Source organism: Megalopta genalis, unplaced genomic scaffold (genome assembly GCF_051020955.1).
Source record: "Megalopta genalis isolate 19385.01 unplaced genomic scaffold, iyMegGena1_principal scaffold0086, whole genome shotgun sequence".
Classification (NCBI taxonomy): domain Eukaryota; kingdom Metazoa; phylum Arthropoda; class Insecta; order Hymenoptera; family Halictidae; genus Megalopta; species Megalopta genalis.
Genome location: NW_027476155.1, coordinates 190995 through 209758, shown reverse-complemented (window position 1 = coordinate 209758; position 18764 = coordinate 190995). Strand labels below are relative to the sequence as shown.

Genomic DNA, 18764 nt, shown 5'->3' with positions numbered 1-18764 from the left:
AATTTCGGAGACAACACTTTCTAGAATAACAATTACAAAGATAGTAATTTCTAGGATAACAATTTCAAAAATAATAATTTCTAGAATAATTTCTGGGATAATTTCGAAGGTAATAATTTCGAAGATAGTAATTTCGAAGATAATGATTTCGAAGATATCAATGTCGAAGATAACAATTTTGAAGATAACAATTTCGAAAATGATAATTTCAGAATTAATAATTTCAAAGATGATAATTTCGAAGATAATAATTGACAATTTCGGTCGAAATTATAGAAATCCTGTTAAATACAAGCAAATACTAAATAAAATATAATTTTCTTGACATTGCGATATCTTCTGAACCGTCGATTAGTTCTTTATTTTCTTGGCTACAACAGTGAAGTCACGATGCTCCTTCCCTATTCTCTTGCGGAACGATACGTCACTATAACGAAAGCCCCTGTAATTAATCCTTTCCAAGACCTTTAAGCGGCACCTCCTCGCGATGATCTGCGCGTAATTGGAAGTCATGATTGCAGTCACTAACTTCGGTATGCTCAGAAAATTATGGATCACGCTATTAATTCCAGTGTCAGATATCGGTACTTTCACTTGCTGTCCATTATTCAGCGCATTGGCAACCTCCACGGACACGGACACTAAGCCCTCGCCAATTTTTCGCTGCTGCATCTCCGGCAGCGTAGCCAGGAACATCAACTCCATAATACAATCAATATTATAATATTTGAATAAATTTATCTTGCTGTGTATAGCAATCAGAAAATCTACGTAGCCCCGGCCCGGTGATGTACGCAATTATCCTTGAATCTTTCAAGCCAACTCTTTTGGCAAGGTCGCCAGAGGACCGGGCGATGTCGACGAAACGGTGGGCGCCCACACGGACGTCGCGGGTTAGTTACAGGATCTCTCGGCATCGGATGATCTCTCAATATCTTAATTTTATTGAGAACAACACCAACAACTTCCCCAGTCTTGACGTCGACTGCAACAATGCTGACACCGTCTTTAGCAATTTCCACACAGAGCTCCTCGAGCGCTCTGACGCTACAAGGCGCCGATATCAGATTTACGGCTTTGCAGATGCTCTCGTTGGGGAAAAAGCTTTTCCTTATTACTTGTAATGCTCCCTCCAAAGTATCCTCCGTCAGAGACTCGAACTCGATTTCTCCACCTTCTATGGAGCCCCACTCAATGCAGGATTCAGTATTAGTTCTGGAACTGAACGAAAAGAAACAATTAATTAGTATGCACGTAATATTAAACGGTATATTAAACGACGGAAGCTTTAATCGAATCAAGTTTCCAGAAACGTTTGGTGATACAGTAATGTCTTCCTAACTGAAGCTCGGATTACGCACAGAAATGGACAATCTGGGAAGAGGAGACACGATTACTCGAGCCTCGCGGCTCGTTTTTATAGTTATCGGTGAATCGACAACTTTGTAGACGACTCGTTTTTATAAGCGAATAGATTGGAAATATCTATACGCCAGGATTAAACACATTTTTCCGTTCCGAAAAACTTGCAATTTCTCGATCCATCCGTTTCGAATGGTACGATGTTTCAATGCGCATACTTCTAAATTCATAATTTCGAAATTATCTGGTTTCTGTAGTTTCTGATTTTTAAGATTCCAATTCCAATTCAAATCAAATTGACGGTTTTTAAATTCTCTGATTTATAAATTTACAATTTCGAAGTCAGCTGATTTCTATATGATCAAATTTTTAAGATTTCAATTTCTAAATTCTTTGATTTATAAATTCACGATTTTTCAGTTTTCTGAAATTTTAATTGTTATCAACTGGTTTCTAAATGTTCTAGTTCTTACCGTTTCAATTTCTGAATTGTTTGATTTCTGCATTTACGCTTTTTAAGATTTCCGACTCTTAAATTTACAAATTTTTAAATCATCTGCTTCCCAAATTTTCTAAATCTTATCATTTTAATTTCTAAATTCTTTGATTTACAAATTCACGATTTTTAAGTTCTCCGATTTCTATATATATAAATGTACATTTTTTAAATTATCTAGTATTTAAATTTTCTAATTTTCAAGATTTCAATTTACAAATTTGAATAATCGTATCTCCTCTTCCCAACTAGTCCATCTTCGTGCACTATCCGAGCGTCAATTAGGGAGAATTCTCCGTATCCGGCCAAAATAGAGGTTGACTCATATCTCGATGAAAAATATATTTTATTTATAAATATTTAAATTCGTAAAAATAAATTGTCTTTCTTATACCCGACACACGGAAAACATTAGTCAAAACAAGTGACTGAAGAATGTTCGCGGAAGAATATAGCAAAAATGTACGTACCATTCCATTTTAGTTCACTAAGAAATTCTCACTATACTTCACTGGGAAAATTAACTGAGAAAATTCGCCGAGGTCTTCGCACTGATCACTGCTGCACTGATCACAGAATGAGTGTTTCCGTTGACATCGGCAGGGTATTTATACTGTCCTTGCTAAAGGACAGAACGTCCTAATCAGCAAAGACGAACAATGACAAAAGGATACTACCCGAAAAAAAATGCGCCAGGTATGAAAACGTCTCCCGTGGAAAATCATTAGCCACCGCGGCCGGCTATCAGGTAAGCACGTGTACCTGCGATGACCGGTCGTGTCATACGGATTTTACAAGGATCGGTTCGTTCGGTTAAATTAAAAGAAAAAGAACAGCGGCGGATTAGGCCGAGCTAGTGGAAATGAGTCAATTGAAGGAACCATCGTAAACAGGCTCGCACCGAGCCTTGATGAAAATTATGATTTGCAAGGGAAAGCAGAACCTACGGGGACTAATTAGGGCCTGGTTATTTACAGTACCTTTGTTATTGGATATATTTACAGGGTGAAGTTATCGAAAACATGTTCCTACAAAAGTTGTTTAGCATGAAAGGGGGCATTCGATGGTATGAAGAATTTTCCTGCAGGTATAGTGATGCGGGAGATATCCAAGTGGAATTAATGTTTTCAAATGTCATCTTTGTATAGCGATGCCGAGAGATCTGTTACATACGAAAAATATAAGGATATGAAACAGTTATTACATTATATAACGCCTGTGCATCATGACTATTTCAAAACACCGCCACATAAAGAGAGTAAATAAATAATAACAATATCTTATTTTAAGTTTAACAATATATAAATATATTTAACGTTCAAAATAAGAAACGAGACTCCTATTTTATTTATTGTAATTATTAATAAACAAAATTATATGGATTAATAGAAAATATATTTCGAATGATATTTAAAATTTCATAATTGAAATTAAATGATTATTACAATTGATTAATTATGAAAATGATGTAAGTCCATTTAAAGCCAGCAAACATGTATTACTTTGATTAAATTACATATTGATAAATTAGTAGTATTTTATTTTTTTATACATAATATAACAGCTGTCTGTTGAAACGAACAACGTGATATTATTTCATGTAGTAAAATGATATAAATGCAATGCATATGCGACAAATGAACGCAAGTCGCTAGCTGAAATCTACACATGCATTCGACTGTGCACTAGCAAAAGTCCAGAAAAGCTGTTATTGAAATTAATTTCTCAATGCCATAAATAAAGTTTTTATTTTCAAATAAAACTTTTTTTAATAATCGCTCTATTTGTCATAGCGTGTCATAGCGTATTAGGGATTTCAATTTTGTATCGCGCCTCGGGCACCAGTACGCATTAATCCGCCAATGCTTGGGAGGGCTCTTTATTTCGCCCTTGCTGAAGAACAGAGAACTCGTATTCGTCAAGGACGAACAATGCCGGCGAAAAAGATGCCGGGCGTGAAAATGCCTCGCGAATACAACCCTTGGTCGCCGAGACCGGCCATCAGCTATATGTATACAGTGACTCCCACTGATATTCGAACACTTTTCAAGGTGCTATTTTAACTTTTTTAAAATTAGAGTAGACGATTTGAATTTTTTTTTAGATCATAGAGGGACCTGTATAATAGATAATGTTACAATTTTGCTATTACATACTTGGAATGACAAAACGAAGTAAAAAACTTTCGTTGTTTAACTTTCTTATCTGAGGGAGCTACTTTTGATCACTTTTGGGCTAATTTTGCCGATTTTTCGAACTTCGAGATATTTAACTAATAAATGTTCAATAAAATATATATAAATGATTTAAATATACAGGGTGTTCCACAAATTATTCTAACAGCCGAAAATGAGGGGTAGCTGAGGTCATTTGAAGTAACTTTTTCCTTTGCGAAAATGCAATCTGCGTCTTTGTTTACGATTTATTAACGGAAATCACTGACCAATGGGAGGTGACGGCGCGAAGTTCGAGAGCCCGCAGAAAGAGGCTTTGACAGATGGTCGGGACGGACTCGAGCCGCGTTCGAAGTATTGAACAAATCACGAAGCGAGAACTTTCCGGATTTTTTTTTACAGTGATATTTTTAAGAAAAACGCTGTTCACCTTTACTTTAGAACGTCTGAAGAATATTTACTAATTTTTCGGACCCGAAATAGTAAGTAATTTAACCGTGACGGCCGTTTTAATTTTCTAGTGTGCATGACACCTTGTCTGTAACGTATGAAATTTTTAAACATGTGGTGTACAGTGAAGATTAACAAAGTACGTAAATGTGGTCAATGCACTATCCCCCACACATTTCCGTGCATAAAGTGGATTTTACAACTAAATGGGTGAGTATCTTATTGATAATATTCTTCATATTTCTCTGACAAACATATCCCTCACGTCCTTTAACACGATTATTATTTATTAAATTAGCTTTGAGAATCATTCGAGCCATTGCTGCATCAAATAACCGTACTAAAATCCATACAACATAAAAACAACGTTAAATACATAAATAACAATCGACGAATAAAACCTGGTAAATAGAAAAGAACGGACTAAAAATTCTACGAAAACGTTAGAATTTACCAAAAGAAAGATACGTGGCGATCATATTTCACGGCATATTCTGGCCGCATGACGTACCGCCAAATTTCCAGAAGAATTCATGTTCGTCCCGGTGCGCGCATCAACCAAAAAACTAATCTCGTTTCGAATGGAATCGAGCGAATTGTTTCACGTCGGGGAGAATGATTCTCGGCTGGCAGGGCGCGACGAATTTAAAGTTGATTTCGCATAAAACGCGTACAGGGTATCGCGAGAGCCGCCCGTATCTCGGCTACAGTCCCATTATTTCGCGGCAGCCATATTGGTTTCATGGGGGTCCACGGGGGTCCACGGGAGCTAGGGGGAAATCGAAAAATCGGTGACGATCGGCCGGCCGCGGCCGGTTCGGTATCGGTGTTTCTATTACGCTCCTGTCTCGGTGCCGTTCGCGGAATCACGTTATTTTAATAGCGACAGTGGAACAAAAGACTGTATCGAACGGTCCTCTCGATTTGTGCACGCGTGCGTGCTGCGCATCGTGGGAAATCTGGTCGTTAAGCGGATAGGTTCGCGTCGATGACGGAAATATAGTCGCGATCCGCGTCGTAACCTACCGTTATCTCGATGGACCCTTAAATTATTCGGTTGATTGCTGTTGCCGCACCGCGGACGCGCTGGAACCCCGTTCGAATTTCCCGCCAATCGGCCGTGATCGCCGCGATGGGCGCGCAGAGCTCCAAGAGGTGAGCGAAACCACCCGCTCGAGGACACTTATTAGGCCGCGGTCACGCTTCCGGCCGTGATGATAACCGACGATGAATTTTATCTCGTAGATTCCGATCTCATTTACACGTCGCGAGACGATCTTTTCTCGATCTCGTTGTCGGTTCTTCGAAGATTTCAGTTTGAAACTCGAATTGGTGGGAGATGAGTTTCTTTCTCAGCAGACAAATTATCGCGTTTGAGAATTTTTCCCGGTGTAACTTGTGACGAATTTTTCGCACGAATTTTTCGTAGAACGATTCTGTAGACTCTCGCGATCGTAACCGTATATTTTTTTACTATATCATGGAGCAATAAACATTTTTAAATGGCGCTCGAAAAATGCCAGACACCGCTGACGTACCTTTTTAATGGGGACCGCCGTCCGATTGATTTTAAAAGCTAACCCTTTGCACTCTAATGGCGACTCTGAGGTGCCAACAAAATTTACCGCACTATAATTTCAAGTAATTTTTACGTTACTGAAGCTGCTTTTTTTTAAATGCAAATAAATAAAAATTATGGCTAATATTAGGAAATATATTTTGCTACCAATATTTTAGGGCATCGTTGGTCAGAATTAAAATTTTTCGTTGAAGATGGTCTCAAATTTTATTTCATTTTCAATTTATTAATAATTGATGATTATTTCAATGGAAATTCCATAGAAATCTTTGGAATACCAATTTTATTTTACATATAAATAAATATAAATTTGAAATGATTATGTCTAAAAATATAGCAGCAATTTCCTATCAAAAAGAATGCTTTCGTGGCCTTGCGGCTCGTTTTTGTAGTTGTTGACGATCGTTAACTATAAAAACGAGCCGCAAAGCTCGAATAATTGTATCTCCTCTTCCCAAATTGTCCATTTTTGTTTCTAAGCTGAGCATCAATTAGGGAAAATTTACTGTACACATAACAATTCCATACTTGATATATAAGGAAATTCATTTATTTAATAATAAGAAAGTTATGTATTTAATGTATCAAGAATGAAAAAAGTAATTGAAATAATTTTTAATTAGTTATTTAATATTTTCGGGGTTATTTTTATTAAAATTGTATAATTGGTATAACTGCGGAATCGAATGATGCGTGAGCAGTGAAAATCAATGTATTCAATGATCGGATGCTGCATGAGAAGTGAGAGGCGATTGAAATTGTTATTTACATATGTCGAGAATTTTGTGCGTGAAATTAGCGTAAATATTCGCGTGTATATTTTAATTTTTTGTAGAATCAATTGACAATATAAATTGATGAAATTTGATTATCAACAGTACACAACAATTCTGAAATTTCTTCGACATTTTGCATTTTTTGAAAATTCCTTAGTAACATATTATTTAATATCACCGAAATTCAAATTGCTGTAAATTTTCGCATTAGCATTGCTGAAATCAAAATTCGTATTAATCTAACATTAACTGGTGGCATTCAAATTGTAATTGCTATAAAATTAACATATGTTATGTAGTCTGGCTAGAATTTACTACTGCTATAATTTATATTATTTACTATTATAAATCGATAAAATATGATTATCAACAATATTGAACAATATAATTAACAACTCTAAAAATGCTTATGATATTTCAATTCTTATTTTAAATATCACGAATTTCACTGGAAAATCGATATATGTATCTATGTAAACACTGTGATTCTAATGGTTGTTGCACATTAGAAAACATACAGGTTATTCAAAAGTTCGTGAAGAATTGAAATTTCGTTCGAAGAATCACTGTTCCTGTCAACAACCAAACTTCGACTGAGGAATAATTACCCTTCCACAAAATTTAACTATTTCGATCCCTTCATTATAAAGTTTTTAATTTTCCTATAGCCTCGGGCTATTTATAAATTTCTCGGAGAAAAAATTTTACAGATTCTCCGACGTAATTAACCCCTTACAATACGATTTCTTTCATTGTCATGTTGATTAGCATACTCTACACGAGACAGAAAATTTATATTTGTTACATTATATGACTGCATTGTTTTAAATGACAACATATTCAATTTTTATTGTAACATATTTTTGAACATTTAGTACATATCGAATATATATCATTCGAGCAAGGAGGGGATAGTTTCACCCTTAAAAATATAAACGAAGGAAAGAAATTTAATTTTTTAATATCTTTAAATTTTTATCTTAAATTTTTTTAATATCTGGTGCAATTTTAAAAATATGGAAGTTCTATCTCAAAGAAAATAAAAAGGGGTGCAAAATCTAATTTTCGCTGGAAGTAATTTCTTAATATCCAATAAAATTGTAGAAATATTTATGCAGAGAGGGAAACACCTATAAGATACCTTATTTATTCAGGAGGTAGTTTCGTACTACGAAAAATAAAAACATTTAATTTTCACTGCAAATATTTTGTTAATATACGGTTAAATTTCAGAAATAAACATGGAGATATGGTAATGTCTAGACATCGTTATTAAGGGGGTAGTTTCACCCTGAAAAAGGTAAGAATGGCGTGAAAAATTTAATTTTTGTTATAAACATTTTTTTAATGTCAAAACAATTTTGAAAACACATAAAGAAATAGAGTAAAATATACATATCGCAATTAAAAACGGGCTATTCCGCTCTAAAAAAAAATAGGAAAAGGGGATAAAAAGTACAAATTTTATTATACACATTATTTTAATATTTGATAAATTTGCTGAATATACAAGAAAATGGAATAACATCAGGATGTCGTTGTTAAAGGGGCAGTTTCACTGTGCAGAAAATAAAAAGGAGATGAAAATTTTGTTCAGGAGCAATTAAAAGTATGAAATAAAATTGTCCGACATTCGTACCGGCGATTCTCGTCAACCACCGCTAAAAATCATCGAAAAATCGTAAATTATCCGTCGCGAAGCGTGCTCTTATTATCCGTCTTATTATCCGTCGACGACGAGCCAGAACTAGCGTAATCGTCTAACTCCCGCGAAATTTGCCCTAATCGCGATCATCTGAAGCTCTAGTGACTCCGTGTCATTGTTACAAGTGCGCCAACGATATTTCACCAAGTTCTAATTTGCTGGATCAACCGAAACTTGCTGGACCAATTGAATTTCGGCGGCTGGGGGTCGCGCGAACATGATAATCACATTTCCGATTCGGCGCGAATATTTTTGGCTCTGTGCACTGCCGGCACTACACCATAAATCGCACGAAACGAAAAATGGTTCGATGGAACTCGAGCGATAAGCGAAAATGGAACATTGTTGGTCGTTTTTCAAATTCGCGTGCTTCTAATATGTTCGAAACGTTTCTCCGGCGTACGAAATCACCGTGATTCTGTGAAACGAAGTATTCCCTTTCCAACGAGTCCAAGAACATTGATCTGCGATATTTTGTTGCCAATTCATGGCAGTTTTGAAAAAAAGTGTCCAAGGTTAGTGTGATTTCTGAGGTCGTGGAATTCTAGGCGAACATTTTTTAGGGTGGTGTTCTTCGACTCATTTTAAAAGTCCAAGTTTCCAGTTTCGTAGCATCTTAATTCTTCTGTTTAATAAATTTTATTTCGTTAATACCCTGCACTGTAAATACAAATGTTTCCGTCTTGTCGATTTCTCATATTCGCATACGTCTGAGTGGTTCAAAAAATTGTTTAGTTCACAATTATTTTAACGAACGAAGTCTCCCCTTTCGAATGAGCCCGAAAATATTGATCTATGATTTTTGTTTGCCATCGTATAGCACCTTGGATTCTCTTCCGAATGAAATCCTGAAATTCAAAATATCGTAACTTTGTTAACAAAAAAAACTATAAAATGGTGTCCTTAGATACATTTCAAAGGGTGAAATCTTAGCTTTCGCGCCGTTTGGATTATTCAGTATTAGTGCCTTTGTATCTTTAAGACCCCCCATTCTAAGTAGAGATGGTAATTTTTTGGTTATTTTCAAATTCACATTTCTCTCATAATTTAAACTTTTCATAGCGATTGAAATGACTATGATCTGATAGAATGAAGTCTCCTCTTTCCATTGGGACCAAAAACAGTGATCTACTAGCTTTCCTTGCCATTTTCTGCCATTTTACACCATTTTATGCTACTTTATCCCATTTTATGCAATTTTAGGCAATTTTATGCTATTTTATACCATTTGATGCCATTTTCTGTGTACGGAAATTATTCAAAATTCAAGCAATGGATTTTCAAAAACATGTAATTCGCTATCCTCTCTACAATGATTGCAACTCTGTTACATAACGAATGTATTAGAGGCTGAGCAAAGCCGCTAATAGGATTCACGTCTGCATGCAATTCTGTTAAAGGGGTTTAATTGATTATTTTAGTTGCAGTCTGTTAATATCCGTTTTAACACGAGACCGCAAGCTTCTGTTAATCCACTAGATCGCGACGCGGATCGGAAATTACAGTGAGAACGCAGCAGTCAATCGGATGTGTGCACCACTTTGATTATTCCTCTATTGTAACTACATATCCGTATTTACAAACTTCCCTTTTTATTTATCATCGTATTATATTCATAAAATTCTGAACATTTCTTTATCGTTGCGTCAATATTTATTTTTAAAGAAATTGAAAACATACTGCAAAATTTGTTATCAATGAAGCAGACTGAGAATTTATTAATTGCTCAAGAATTTGTATACATTTGTCTACGACAAATGATACAAATTATTAACATTATATTTACAATGAATTATGAACAATTTTATTACAGCAACAATTGTTGACAATATATTTACAATGAATTACGAACAATTTTATCACAACAACAATTGTTAACAAGCCACAATTATTAATAGCGAGAACTTTGTATAATTATGATATTTGCATATTTTGAAAGCGTACGTTGCTAAACAGTAATTGTCGATTTTGGGTTAGCTTTCGTCACAGAGCATTTATTAGGCGATAAAGTCGTTCCAAATCCTGTTCTTTTAATAATAATCTACGAAAAGTAAGATCAATTGTTAATAATGGCAATAGAATTTTATAAATTTATGACGAAACATCATTATTCAAATGCAAAATGGTGGAATCATCGGAAGCCAAATTCGGTCATATTATAGAGTATTGTATTTGTATGTCGCGATCGACGTAGACAATTTGTATTTAACACAACCAAGCTGTGGATAATAACACAAGATAATAACAATAGCTAATAACGAAAAGAAAAGTGCTAATCGTGCGAACCGTTCGGTTTCCCTTTGGAGCGGCTTCGCGGATTGAATCCATTGAATCTAAATCGTCTAAACAAACTGCAGTCAACCGAATTGTTACTGCTAATCAAATCGGACGCACCAAAACCGCCGTCGCGCCGGTGTAAATGAAATTCAACGTGGCAGGCGAATTGGATTGGAATTATACGTTTCTAATTCCGCGTGTACGCGGGACATTACCAAGGTTCGATTAACCGCTGGCTAGTTCGAACGTGAAAACGACAAACCTCCGGACAGTGTTAATAACGGCGTCGTTTAAACCACTCTACAATAATCCATAGATCGCCGATTGGAATACAAACTGTTCCGAAATAACAATCAAGATATCGCATTTCAAAAATCGAAACATTTAGGTACCATAATCTGAAAAATTAAAAATTACAAATTCGAAAATCGAAGAATTTAGAAATCGGAATCTCAAAAATTAAAACATTTAGGAATCAGATGACTTCAAAATTCTAAATTTAAAAATCAAATGACATAAAAATCGTGAATTTAAAAATCAAAGAATTTATAAATTGCAATCTTAAAAATCAAATAACATAAAAATCGAAGAATTTATAAATTGAAATCTTAAAAATCAGGAAATTTAGAAACCAAATGATTTCAAAGTTGTTAATTTAGATATCAGAAGACTTAAAAATCGTGAATTTATAAATCGGACAATTCAGAAATTGAAATCTTAAAAATCGGAAACTACAGAAACCAGATAATTTCGAAATTGTGAATTTAGAAGTATGCGCATTGAAACATCGTACCTTTCAAAACGGCTGGATCGAGAAACTGCAAGTTTCTCGGAAAGGAAGAATGTGTTTAATCCCGGCGTATAAATATTTCCAATTTGTTTCTACGGCGGCATCGTTCCGCTGATATTTCACAGAAAAAGATGTTGGTTCCGAAGGAACGGACGCGACTTATTCATCACGACCATGAATAATAATCAGAAAAGAATAACTGCGATTCCGTGCGAACTTTATGAATTCCGGAATTCTCGGCGATTTGCTTTATTTATTTTACGTCGGCGTTGCGCCGCAACAATGCAAATGTTGATGCAAATGCGCGAGTGCCTGATCTCCGTTCCTTCATGAAGTGGCTTAAACGACGAGTAACCAGGCAGAAAAGTATAAATTTCATTGTTTTATTTCTACACTTTTCATTGATAAGTCGATTGATAAATCGACGAGATTCCAATAGCAATGCATAGCGAATATATTTTGGTCAATTGGTGTTATTTTAATCATTTCGATGATAATTCTAAAGATAATAATTTGAAGGATAATAATTTCAAGGATAATAATTTCAAGGATAATAATTTCAAGGATAATAATTTCGAGATCTATATTTCCAAAGATAACAATTTCGGAGATAACACTTTATAGAATAACAATTTCAAAGATAATAATTTCTAGGATAACAATTTCAAAGATAATTATTTCTAGGATCACTTCGAAGATAATAATTTCGAAGATAATAATGTCGAAGATGATCACAATGTCGAAGATAACAATTTCGAAGATGATAAGTTCAAAATTAATAATTCCAAAGATAATTTCGAGGATAATAATTGACAACTTCGGTCAAAATTATATTATCGTAATCGTGCTAAACACACGTAAATACTAAATAAAATATAATTTTCTTGATATCGCGATATCTTCTTTAAGAATCGTACAAGTTCTTTATTTTCTAGACTACTACAGTGAAGTCACGATGCTCATCCCCGATTCTCTCGCGGAACGGTACGTTATCCCAGCCAAAGTTCCTGTAATTGATCCTTTTAAAGACCTTAAAGCGGCACCTCCTCGCGATGATCTGCGCGTAATTGCAAGTCATGACGGCAGTCACTAACTTCGGTACGCCCAGGTAATGACGGATTATACTATCACCTCCAGTATCGGCTAATGGTACTTTCACATCTTCTCCACTACCCAGCGCATTGGCAACATCCACGGACAAGCACACTAAGCTCTCGCCAATATTTTGCTGCTGCATCTCCGGCAGCGTAGCCAGGAACATACACTCCATAATACAATCAACATCATAATATTCGAATAAATTTATCTGGTCGTTTATAGCAATCATCAAATCTAGGTAGGCATTGGCCGTGTGATGTTCACAATCTTCTCTGAAGCTCTCAAGCCAAGTCATTTCAGGAGGATGCCTGATGATCGGGGGAAGTCGATCGTACGGTGGTTGCCCCCACAACCACCGCGGGTCAATTTCATCTCTTTTTATTTTCTTAATTTTATTGAGAACGACACCAACAACTTTCTGAGTCTTGACTTCGATTGCGACAAGGCTGACACCGTCTCTAGTAACTGCCAAACACACCTCCTCGAGCGCTTTGACGCTACAAGGATCCGATAACAGATTTATGCCTTTGCAGATGCTCTCGTTGGGGAAAAAGCTTTTCCTTATTACTTCTAATGCTCCCTCCAAAGTATTCTCCGTCAGAGACTCGAACTCGATTTCTCCACCATTTATGGAGCCCCACTGAATGCAGGATTCAGTTGTAGTTCTGGAACTGAACGAAAAGAAACTATTAATTAGTATGCACGTATCTTGCAGCTTCTGATGGCGTGTGGTATAGTAATATTAAACGGTATATTAAACGACGGAAGCTTTAATCGAATCAAGTTTGCAGAAACGTTTGGAGATACAGTAATGTCTCCCTAACTGACGCTCGGATTACGCACAGAAATGGACAATCTGGGAACAGGAGACACGATTACTCGAGCCTCGCGGCTCGTTTTTATAGTTATCGGTGAATCGACAACTTTGTAGACGACTCGTTTTTATAAGCGAATAAATTGGAAATATTTATACGCCAGGATTAAACACATTTTTCCGTTCCGAGAAACTTGCAATTTCTCGATCCAACCGTTTCGAATGGCACGATGTTTCAATGCGCATACTTCTAAATTCATAATTTCGAAATTATCTGGTTTCTGTACTTTCTGATTTTTAAGATTCCAATGTCTGAATCGTCCGATTTTCAAATTGACGGTTTTTAAATTCTCTGATTTATAAATTTACAATTTCGAAGTTAGCTGATTTCTATATGATCTAATTTTTAAGATTTCAATCTCTAAATTCTTTGATTTACAAATTCACGATTTTTAAGTTCTTCGATTTCTAAATGTACATTTTTTAAATTATCTAGTATTTAAATGTTATAATTTTCAAGATTTCAATTTACAAAAATTTGAATAATCGTATCTCCTCTTCCCGACTTGTCCATCTTCGTGCACTATCCGAGCATCAATTAGGGAGAATTCTCCGTATCCGGCCAAACTAGAGGTTGATTCGTGTCTCGATGAAAAATATATTTTATTTATAAATATTTAAATTCGTAAAAATAAATTGTTCTTTCTTATACCCGACACACGGAAAACATTAGTCAAAACAAGTGACCGAAGAATGTTCGCGGAAAAATATAGCAAAAATGTACGTACCATGCCATTTTAGTTCACTAAGAAATTGTCACTATACTTTACTGGGAAAATTAACTGAGAAAATTCGCCGAAGTCTTCGCACTGATCACTGCTGTTTGCTGATTGCTGGTTGTTGCTGCACTGATCGCAGAATAAGTGTTTCCGTTGACATCGGCAGGCTATTTATACTGTCCTTGCTAAAGGACAGAACGTCCTAATCAGCAAGGACGAACAATGACAAAAGGATACTACCGGAAAAGATGCGCCAGGTATGAAAACGTCTCCCGTGGAAAACCATTAGCCACCGCTGCCGGCTATCAGGTAAGCACATGTACCTGCGATGACCGGTCGTGTCATACGGATTTTGCAAGGATTGGCTCGTTCGGTTAAATTAAAAAAAAAAAGAGAAGCGGCGGATTAGGCCGAGCCAGTGCAAATGAGTCAATGAAGGAACCATTGTAAACAGGCTCGCACCGAGCCTTGATGAAAATTATGATTTGCAAGGGAAAGCAGAACCTACCGGGACTAAACAGGGTCTGGTTATTTACGGTAAATAAATAAAACAATATCTTATTTTAAGTTTAACAATGTATAAATATGTTTGACGTTCAAAATAAGAAACGAGACTCCTATTTTATTTATTGTTATTATTAATAAACAAAATTATATGGATTAATAGAAAATATATTTCAAATGATATTTAAAATTTCATAACTGAAATTAAATGATTATTACAATTGACTAATTATGAAAATGATGTAAGTCCATTTAAAGCCAGCAAACATGTATTATTTTGATTAAATTACATATTGATAAATTAGTAGTATTTTGTTTTTTTTGTACATAATATAACAGCTGTCTGTTGAAACGAACGACGTGATATTATTTCATGTGGTAAAATGATATAAATGCAATGCATATGCGACAAATGAACGCAAGTCGCTAGCTGAAATCTACACATGCATTCGACTGTGCACTAGCAAAAGTCCCGAAAAGCTGTTATTGAAATTAATTTCTCAATGCCATAAATAAAATTTTTATTTTCAAATAAAACTTTTTTTAATAATCGCTCTATTTGTCATAGCGTGTCATAGCGTATTGGGGATCTCAATTTTGTATCGCGCCTCGGGCACCAGTACGCATTAATCCGCCAATGCTTCAGAGGACTGTTCATTTCGCCCTTGCTGAAGAACAGAGAACCTCGTATTCGTCAAGGACGAACAATGCCGGCGAAAAAGATGCCGGGCATGAAAATGCCTCGCGAATACAACCCTTGGTCGCCGAGGCCGGCCATCAGCTATATGTATACAGTGACTCCCACTGATATTCGAACACTTTTCAAGGTGCTATTTTAACTTTTTTAAAATTAGAGTAGACGATTTGAATTTTTTTTTAGATCATAGAGGGACCTGTATAATAGATAATGTTACAATTTTGCTATTACATACTTGGAATGACAAAACGAAGTAAAAAACTCTCGTTGTTTAACTTTCTTATCTGAGGAAGCTATTTTTGATCACTTTTGGGCTAATTTTGCCGATTTTTCGAACTTCGAGATATTTAATTAATGATTGTTTAATAAAATATTTATTAATAATTTCAATATATATCATTAGTTAATTATATTTATTAATAATGACAAAATCTATAAATTTCGAATACTTCTTTTGAAATATGAAAGTTAATTATTTAATAATAAAAAAGGATGTTTATATTATGAAATCTAACGAAAATGTAAAAAATGCGTCTTGTAGATCTCGGTAAGTTATACGCATGCTGAAAATTTCATTGAAATCGTTTAACGCAATGGTAAGTTACAAGCGTTAAAAGATTGTAAAAATTGCAAATTTCTCATACTTATTGATCAAAAGTGTAAAAGGTCGGAACAAAACTGCGATTTTTGCGATCATTAATTATTTACAGCTCGTACGAAGGTCAACCGATTTCAGTGAAATTTTTAACATGTACATAACTTATCATTATCTAAATAATAAATGTATAATTATAATTATTAATGTTATATAAATAATAAATTAAATTTTTCAAAATAAAAAAAACACTATTTTCAAAATTAACCATTGAGAAACGATTAAGATTTCCGAATGATTCAATTTGTATTGCGCTTGTCCTCCCGATGATGAATTGTAGACAATATCGATCTATCCGTGGGAAGCAGTATTTTCGTGAAAACGTTATTCTCCCTTATACATTTTAGTATTTTACAGTATTATATATCGCCCGCAGTCGTTTGCCAAAAGTAGAGTCGGTGGCGAGTTTTCGTCGAGTCCCTCATTTCTTTCTGCTTCCTACGAGACAAAACGCTTTTCTGATTTATTACCTGCTACGGTTAATCCTTGGCATCCGCAGATATTTTCGATGTAACGATCAGACGCAACCATAAATTCGGGTCTACTCACGCGAAAACGGACACCGTTCGGAGTACTGTTTCGGATTTTGTTTAAATGTGACTACGTTGTAGCTTCTAGCGACTACGAACATATTTCACAAAATCTTAAAAATTTTCTAAATTTCCCCTTTGACAGGCCCGTGAAACAAAGTCGGACGTTAAGTTAATTATAATAATAAAATGGAATTTATAATAAAATGAAATATAATAATATAATAATTTTACCGAAAACGATTTCTAAAATGCCATTTTTTAAATAATTTATTAACACTTATTGGACAAAATTAAATTGTATTTAACAAAATTATTGAATTAAATTAACGAAAATTGTTTATAGTTATATAATTATTATTATTATTGAAAATTAAATCATTTAATTAAAGAAAATTATTCGAATGCTTTAGTTGCTAATTTAAAAAATCGTCAACTTCTCATGTTGTTTCGAAAATCTTTAAAAAATTAGTGTTTTCCTCAAGGTTGTTATTATCATTAAATATATTTTGCTACGTATTTTCCTACAATTAAACAGTTTAAACAAACATCAGATATTAATGATTATAAAATTGAATACCCGGAACAATTTTTAGTAAGTTACTCCAACTCGAAAAATTTTTCTATAAAAAAAGGTCAGAGTCTCGTGTTTTTTTCCAAAAAATTCTTAAAAATTGCTTAAAAATTAGTATTAAGCTCAATGTTGTCGTGGACAAGAAATATTAATATTTTCTTGCAAACGTAAAAATACGCTCGCTCCAGATAAAAAATTGTTTAAACAATCACTTCATACAATTATAAAATTGATCACCCGTGATGCTCGTCGAGCCATTGCTGCATCAAAAAACCGTACTAAAAACCATACAACATAAAAACAACATTAAATACATAAACAACAATCGACGAATAAAACCTGGGAAATCGAAGAACGGACTAAAAATTCTACGAAAACGTTAAAATTTTCTAAAAGAAAGATACGTGGCGATCATATTTCACGGCATATTCTGGCCGCATGACGTACCGCCAAATTTCCAGAAGAATTCATGTTCGTCCCGGTGCGCGCATCAACCAAAAAACTAATCTCGTTTCGAATGGAATCGAGCGAATTGTTTCACGTCGGGGAGAATGATTCTCGGCTGGCGGGGCGCGATGAATTTAAAGTTGATTTCGCATAAAATGCGCACAGGGTATCGCGAGAGAGCTGCCCTACTGTCCCATTATTTCCCGGCGGCCATATTGGTTTCATGGGGGTCCACGGGGGTCCATGGGAGCTAGCGGGAAATCGTAAAATCGGTGACGATCGGCCGGCCGCGGCCGGTTCGGTATCAGTGTTTCTATTACGCTCCTGTCCCGGTGTCTTTCGCGGAATCACGTTATTTTAACAGCGACAGTGGGACAAAAGACTGTATCGAACGGTCCTCTCGATTTGTGCACGCGTGCGTGCTGCGCATCGTGGGAAATCTCGTCGTTAAGCGAATAGGTTCGCATCGATGCCGGAAATACAGACGCGACCCGCGTCGTAACCTACCGTTATCTCGATGGACCCTTAAATTATTCGGTTGATTGCTGTTGCCGCACCGCGGACGCGCTGGAACCCCGTTCGAATTTCCCGCCAATCGGCCGTGATCGCCGCGATGGGCGCGCAGAGCTCCAAGAGGTGAGCGAAACCACCCGCTCGAGGACACTTATTAGGCCGCGGTCACGCTTCCGGCCGTGATGATAACCGACGATGAATTTTATCTCGTAGATTCCGATTTCATTTACACGTCGCGAGACGATCTTTTCTCGATCTCGTTGTCGGTTCTTCGAAGATTTCAGTTTGAAACTCGAATTGCTGGGAGATGAGTTTCTTTTTCAGCAGTCAAATTATCGCGTTTGAGAATTTTTCCCGGTGTAACTTGTGACGCTAGAGGCACGAATTTTTCGTAGAACGATTCTGTAGACTCTCGCGATCGTAACCGTATATTTTTTTACTATATCATGGAGCAATAAACATTTTTAAATGACGCTCGAAGAATGCCAGACACCGCTGACGTACGATTGATTATAAAAACTAACCCTTTGCACTCGAATGGCGA

At 35.6% G+C, this 18764-nt stretch overlaps 1 protein-coding gene across 1 annotated transcript; it reads right to left on the bottom strand.

The window, feature by feature from the left end:
- Window positions 1–767: 767 nt before the first annotated feature.
- Window positions 768–2424, bottom strand: LOC143262081 (uncharacterized). The gene is made up of 2 exons (XM_076528042.1): window positions 2329–2424; window positions 768–1221 (listed from the first exon to the last, which is right to left on the bottom strand). Exons 1-2 carry the CDS (start codon window positions 2334–2336, stop codon window positions 768–770), a joined length of 462 nt encoding a protein of 153 aa, XP_076384157.1. The 5' UTR covers window positions 2337–2424.
- Window positions 2425–18764: the final 16340 nt, after the last annotated feature.